At 42.4% G+C, this 7,196-nt stretch overlaps 1 protein-coding gene across 3 annotated transcripts in view; it reads left to right on the forward strand.

Annotated features, from left to right (window-relative positions):
- Nucleotides 1–5,474, forward strand: part of DPYSL2 (dihydropyrimidinase like 2) — a 136,736-nt gene extending 131,262 nt beyond the window's left edge. For 2 of the 3 annotated variants that reach the window (XM_004382170.2, XM_004382171.3), the window contains exons 12-14: nt 429–608; nt 1,416–1,581; nt 2,896–5,474. In XM_004382170.2, coding sequence (XP_004382227.1) covers nt 429–608; nt 1,416–1,581; nt 2,896–2,987 — 438 coding nt within the window. In that variant the 3' untranslated portion in view covers nt 2,988–5,474. Of the gene's footprint in view, nt 1–428; nt 609–1,415 lie in introns of all 3 variants that reach the window. The other variant, XM_023736719.1, reaches the window with a different exon arrangement.
- Nucleotides 5,475–7,196: the final 1,722 nt, after the last annotated feature.

Here is a 7,196-nt window from a genome sequence, read left to right on the forward strand (position 1 = left end):
GAAAACCAGGCAGGCCAGTAGGAAAACCCCATTTCAAGATTCAGTTTAGAACATGGTTAAACAAGTCGTTTGGAACTCAGCCTCACTGTAGTTTGAGTTGGTGGGAAGAAAGTCACTGCTTATAGCAGGCATCATCTTCCTTATCTTTGTGTAGTGTTTACAACTAAAACCCACACACTTTTCCATGCAATTATAGTATTCAATTATTTTTCTCCCAAATTTTGAGAGGTAGGAAAAGATGATTCCAGTTTATAGACAAGGAAATTAAGACACAGAGTAAGTGCCTGCTGGGGCCATCAGTCAGGGCAGAGTCTCAGGTCTCTGGGCTTCCCCTCCTTGTGGCGTCAGGGTAGTTGGCACTGCTAAATGGATTTGGTCGCTGGAATGGCAGGACCTACTCTAAAGTTGACCGTGCTTCCTCCCTCCAGTCTCTCGAGTACAACATCTTTGAAGGCATGGAGTGCCGTGGCTCCCCGCTGGTGGTCATCAGCCAGGGGAAGATTGTCCTGGAGGATGGCACCCTTCATGTCACTGAAGGTTCTGGGCGCTACATCCCCCGGAAGCCCTTCCCTGACTTTGTTTACAAGCGTATCAAGGCAAGGAGCCGGGTGAGTGACTCTGTTCTTGTGAGGCGTGTTTATCACAGATTATGTTAGATTCCACAAACTTTTATTAAGCATTTTGAGTCAGAATATTAAGTGAGTATGGGGGATACCAGGATGAAGGAAACATGGTTTTTTATTCGGGTCTCAACAGACCAGTGGAGGAGCCAGGTGTGTCCCCAGTGGTTATGTGCTATGAGGAGTGTGCAGTGAGGGCCCAGGGCAGGGGCCGCTGCTGTGGAGTCGTGGGGGAAAGTGTCACAGGGAGGAACAGTTTGAGTTAGGTTTTGAAGATTAAGTAGGGGTTGGACAAGTTGGAGAAGGGGGACGGAATTCTAGGTAGAGAGAATGTGATGAGCATGGAAAATGCAGTGTGTTTAGGGCAGTGAACAATCCATCATAGCATTGGGGCTTGGAGTGTGTGAGGTCGGCAAGGGATAGAGCTGTAAAGGAATTAAAGGGAGGGTGAGATTGAAAGGAAAGTTTGAGACCAGCTCTTGAATATGAGACCAGAGCCTCCTCCCAGACTGTTTGGAGATTCCTACAGGATTTAAAGTTGAAGTGCTTTGGCAAGAAACGTTAATCAGTTTCTATAGGGCTGACCAATTATGCGTAACCCACCTTGAGGGGAGCTTCCGCTTGGAGCTGAGGCACTTGAGGTGGATGTGGCCCCATGCAGACATGGGAAAGCAGAGTCGTCCATCCATAAATCTCGAAGGCTGATCCTGGCCTCTTTTCAGGCAGTTTGCTGTCAGGCAACGGGAAGGCATCCTCTGTCAGTTGGCCTGAGTTGAGGGCTCTTGTTTTTTCCAGCTGGCGGAGCTGAGAGGGGTTCCTCGCGGCCTGTACGATGGACCAGTGTGTGAGGTATCTGTGACACCCAAGACAGTCACTCCAGCCTCCTCCGCTAAGACGTCTCCTGCCAAGCAACAGGCCCCACCTGTCCGGAACCTGCACCAGTCTGGGTTCAGCTTGTCTGGTATGGTTATGGTTTGGTTAGGCACCAGCTCTTCAGGGCCATGCTCGGTGGAGCTGTGGGAGCCTGCAATTACTTTTTTAAAAGGAGCAGAAGCAGAAGTGAATGATATTCCTACTCTAAGTGGGAAATACTATTATCACAAGAGATACATTTTCATAGCAAATGACCAGTTGGAGTTTCAGAGTCTTGACTTCAGTTTTATATCCCATATAATACTATGATGCATATACTATGTGTAATACCTAATAGATTAAGTGGACTTTTTCAATTTATTATATCCCTCATATAAAATGAAGTTGTGGTATTTTAGGACTTCTCTTTTCCCCAACATATGCGGTACACTGGAGTAGTTAAGCTTGTGGAGTCTGGGGTTTAGCAGCTTAAATTCATAGCTCAAATTCTAGCTGTGCTTCAGTTTCCTCATCTGTAGAATGGGGATAATAATAGTAGCTACCTCATTGGGTTGTTGTGAGGGTTAAATGAGTTAATATGCATATAAAGTGTTTAGAGCAGAGCCATTTGATAACTGTTAGCTATTTGCTTGTATAAATTATATGATGTCAAGGAATGGATGAGAGGAAAGAGTCCAGATACTAGAGCTTTTTCTTTACTTTTCCTTCCCGTACTTCATTTTTTTTTTATGACTAGCATTTTCTACTTTTCTAGCTCCCTGAGCCACAGATAAGTATCCAAATTTGTATGGCATGTTAAAAAACTAGTTAATCATATATATATATATATATATATCATCAAATATACCAATTTTTAGAAAGCTACCATATAGAGATTACCAATTTTCAAGAAATTAAAAATGATTTAATCTTAGTTTTATCATAAAGTAAAGTGATTGTAATAGTATCTGCGCTATATTATTTGTCCATGCTGTTCAAATATAAGGGACCATCCATATTTCTACGTTTTATTGTACAGTTGATATGTAGGTTTAAGGGACTAGAATGCCAGTGTGAAGGTTATCTCTACAGAAAAGCCTCACCCAGTCAGACTAATGAGCGTGGGGACAGGATGTAATCTGAATCAGTCAAAAGCCTGAGATGTAGTGTTTTATATAGTTTTACTTTGTCAAATAATAGATCAACTAGCTTCTGCAAGGATTGCTTTATATAGTATGTGATTCTCTGGGTACCTTAAGTTCCTCTCATTTTTGTAGTTTAGATTTTCAGTAAGGTTTTGAGAGAAGGACAAAGAATGTGGGTGGCACTTTCTCTACCTAGATGTGTTACTTCAGTTTAAAGTAGGACCACCTGTAACTCTTTGGTTTTGACCTTTACGCCTTTTCTCTACTTCTCTCTCCAGGCGCTCAGATTGATGACAACATTCCTCGTCGCACCACCCAGCGCATTGTGGCGCCCCCTGGTGGCCGTGCCAACATCACCAGCCTGGGCTAGAGGTCCTGGGCCTGCCGCAGTCCACTTGGGGATGGGGGATGGGACACCTGAGGACATTCTGAGACTTTCTTCCTTTCTTTTTTTTCCCCTTTAAGAGCCTGTGATAGTTACTGTGGGGCAGCCAGTTCATGGGGCTCCTTCTTGGGCCCCACACTTAGTCCCTTACCCGGGTCACTGATTGATATTGTTCATCTACTTCCCTACACATCTATGAATATCACACCCAAATATATCCACCAATCCCAACAATGGAACTGCATCCAACACTCAGACATGCGAAACAAAGCAAATCACAAAGAGTGTGTTTTTCATCTCTATCCTCTGTTGTACTTAGCATCTTCCTTTTAATGGAGGAAGATAAAGTGAATTTCCCAGGAGCTGCCTTTTTCTTTTTAAATTTTTAAATAATTTTGTTTTCGTGGGGCTGGTAGGGGTGGGGGTTGGGAGGAGAGCTTTTGTTTTCGTTTTTAACACTAAATTGGAAGGTCTAATTCAACATTAATTCAAGGGGTTTGAACTGGACATCCTAATGATGCAATTACATAACCATTGAGCTGATTCAGGGTGGTTGGCAACCTCATCATGTCCCTCCTGAGTGGCTCCAAAATGTCCACATCTCCATTCTGTAGTCTTCTGGGTCAACTGTTGAGAAAAGGCATGTTTTCTTTGTGGCCTAAATTTTGCTGCAGATTGAATCTTTTGAGGATTCTCTTCTCCTCTTTTCATCTCTTTTGTGCTCTCTTTTGCTTTTCCATTTATGAATATTTTCAAATGTCTGTCTCTTGAATATTTTCACGTTTGTTTCTTCTAGCCCTTGTCTCTGAGACGGTTTTTGTCTCCTTCCCTCATTGTCTTTTCACATTGCCAGGTCTGTCATTTTACTGTTGTCATCTGAACCTGCCCAGAGGACTTTGAGCTTTGCCATTTCAGCCGTAGTAATATGCTGTCCTAGTCCATGTAAGACTGGTGCTACCCACCCACCATCGTGAGGGTATGCATTTGAGTTTGAGTTACTTCCTAGGTCCACTGACAGGCCGAGTTAACTCACCCATACTATGACATGTGGGCCCAGAGTAGAACCGCAAACAGTGCTGAGATGTTGAAGAAATCTGAGGCTGTACAATGTGAAAGCATTTCCTCTGTGCAGTGCTAACCAGGTAAAGAGACGATCAAACCTGTAAATTAAGCCTCATAACCCAAGTGAGTGAACCAACTTGAAGCCAACTATCTGCTCAGAAGGGTTGAGTGGTTGAATTAGTAGGAATCTGCCCCCGAGGGCCTTCTCTTTCCCCATTGAGTGTCTTTTGGAATTCTAGAACACACTGGGGCTTTTGGAGAAAAAACGCACACTTCTGGGGAAAAACATGTTTTTCTCGTCCAATTATTTTGAAAGAAATAATGCAGTATAGAGAGGGCTTATCAACTCAGAAAATCTTTGGGAAATTTGACTTAAAGTCCATTTTATATTGCAAGAGGAAAAATCTGTGTTATGAATGACATGCAACCCCAGAGCTTTTGTGGGGAGAACAACTTACCAGTAAAACGTGTGGCCACCTTTAGACCATAGGTGATTTCATGTCTACATCCTCTGCTTGTCTGAGTGACAGCTTCCCACTAGCTGATTCTTCCAGGTGCCATCCCTGTCTCTGCTGATAGTGTTGCATTTCTTTTAAATGTGTTTACAGGTTCTCTTAAGAAATACTGTATTTGCGGGCTTTTATAAAACCAAATCTGCTTTTGTGAAGTATAACATCAAGTAGGTCATCACATCATTACACTTGTCTGTCCACATGTTTTGCCTTTGGGGTTATGGTTGGGGTTTTTTTTGTTGTTGTTGTTTATTTTGTTATTTTAAAAGTAAATTGCACTTTTAAAAATAATTGGTTAACTTAATATATTTTGCTTTTTTTCTCACCTGCACTTAGAGGAAATTTGAACAAGTTGGAAAAATTTTTTTGTTTCAATTCTAAGAAACATTTGCAGCTCTTTAGTATTCACTTGAGTCTTCCTGTTTTTCCTGTACCAGGTCATGGTGATTTTGATTATTTTGATTGTTTTCTTAAAACAATTTGAAACCTGAAGATTTCCGCAGGCTGTGTAAGCATGTTTACCTGTTGGCTTGCTTTGTGTGTCTGTTATATGAATGTCATATATAAATGCTAAAATAAATTGACAGTGTCTCAGAACTGATTAACTGCAGTGACTTGATGCTCTAAAACAGTGTAGGATTTAATAATAGATGGTTTTTAACCCTTGGAATTGTGATTGTGACTCATGAGTGGAGAAACTTTCAGTGCTAAAACTGATGATGTGTGTAGCCAGAAGAGTACTTTTTTGTAACCACTGTCTTAAATGGCAAAATAATTATGGTAAAAAACCAGTCTCGTGTTTATTATTCCTTAAGAACTCTGTGTTATATTACCATGGAACGCCTAATAAAACAAAATGTGGTTGTTTCAGGGATGTGTCTGTGTTGAGATGTCCAGAGGAGGGAGCAGTTGCTTGGCCTGGGCCCCCAACAAAAGGGTCTTCTCTCCTGATGCATCCACGGGAGCCTTTGGCCTCGTTTTGGTGACGGTATCAATTTAAGAATTTTCAGTCCATGTCAAAGGTTGTAATGTCCAGGCCACAGGGTGAGGTTTAATTCTGATCCAGCAGGTGGCAGAGCTGAATGTTACAAATCCATGGAGTTCATCACAGAGAAGCCACAAGAGCCAAGTTTGATTCTGGGAATTGAGTGGAATCACACAGGCTAGTTAGGTGACTCTCCTGAGTTCTCTGCTTCCTTACATCATGTTCCCCCCGCCCCCCCAAATCCCTAAGCTACATGAATGCATGAAAGAGAGGAGACTGAAATGTATTGAGCTCATACCCATTGCTTAGTCAGGGAGCTTGCAGGAAACCAGGACTTAAAGCATATGGCCTTCTGCCTTTAACTAAGGGTCAAGAATACATATTAGGGGTAAGGGCCAAGCCAAGCCCAGCAGTCACCCTGTTAACTGACACAGTTAGCATTACTGGTTCTGAAAACAGTGAATGAAGAGGTGTGTGCTCTGTGCTCACCCGACCACCAAATGTTGATGAAGTCTTTTTCTTTTCTCCTCCTCTCCTTCCTTCCCCCTCTCCTTTGTTTTAATTTATTTAAATCTTTCCTTTCTTTTATTGGCAAATACAATTTTAAAATTACTTGTCACAATACAAGTGGATTTCAAATCCTAAGGAATATGTACAATTCAGTGATGTTTATCATGTTGTGGAACCGTCACCACTATTCATTTCCAGAATTTTCCTTCACCCTGAACAGAAGCTCAGTGCCTTTAAGCAATGGAAATGGCAAACGTTTTGTAATACATATAGTTAGGTGCTGCCGAGTTGTTTCCACTCATAGTGATCTCGGGACAGAGTAGAACTTCCCCATAGGGTTTTCTAGGCTGTAATCTTTATGGGAGCAGGTCACCAGCTGTTTCTCCCATGGAGCAGCTGGGTGGGTTCGAACTGCCGACCTTTCAGTTAGCAGCCAAGAGCTTAACCATTGCGCTACCAGGGCTCCATATAAAAACCGATAGCCATCCAGTCAGTTACAACTCATAGCAACCCTATAGGATAGAGCAGAACTGCCCCATGGGGTTTCCAAGGCTGTAATCTTAACCGAAGCAAACTGCCACATCTTTCTCCCAAAGAGTGCCTGGTAGGTTTGAACTGACAACCTTTCGGTTAGCAGCGAAGCACCTAAACCACTGCGCCACCGTATAATGGACAGTTTTACATCAAGTACTTCAAAATAACGATGAAACTCGTGCTTGAATGCATGCAGGCTTAGCCCATGTGCATGGGTTAAAACGTGTATGCAGAGAATTCTCTCTCCTCCCTTTTTGTTTTCTGTCCAGCCCTGTCCAAACAGGATATGAAGTGACTTACAAAGATATATACAATATACCAAGATTTTATAAACAAAGAATGTTTGGGCGAGGGGAAAATAAGAGGAGGAAAAATAAGGCCGGAGTGAGGGCTGTACAAAATGCCTGCCACAAAGCTGCAGACTTGTTAGGGTGCTCTTAGTGTTCTAGGAGCAAACACAGAATAGGAAAACATGACCAGTCACATGTATAGTAACCAGAAGACTAAAAAACAAATTAGTCCTTAAGAAGAAATATAGCAAATTCTGGGCCTCAGCCCTGAGGGAGAGTTCTCCCATGGGTCCTCCCAGCA

This window comes from Trichechus manatus, unplaced genomic scaffold, assembly GCF_000243295.1.
Source record: "Trichechus manatus latirostris isolate Lorelei unplaced genomic scaffold, TriManLat1.0 scaffold00091, whole genome shotgun sequence".
Lineage (NCBI taxonomy): Eukaryota > Metazoa > Chordata > Mammalia > Sirenia > Trichechidae > Trichechus > Trichechus manatus.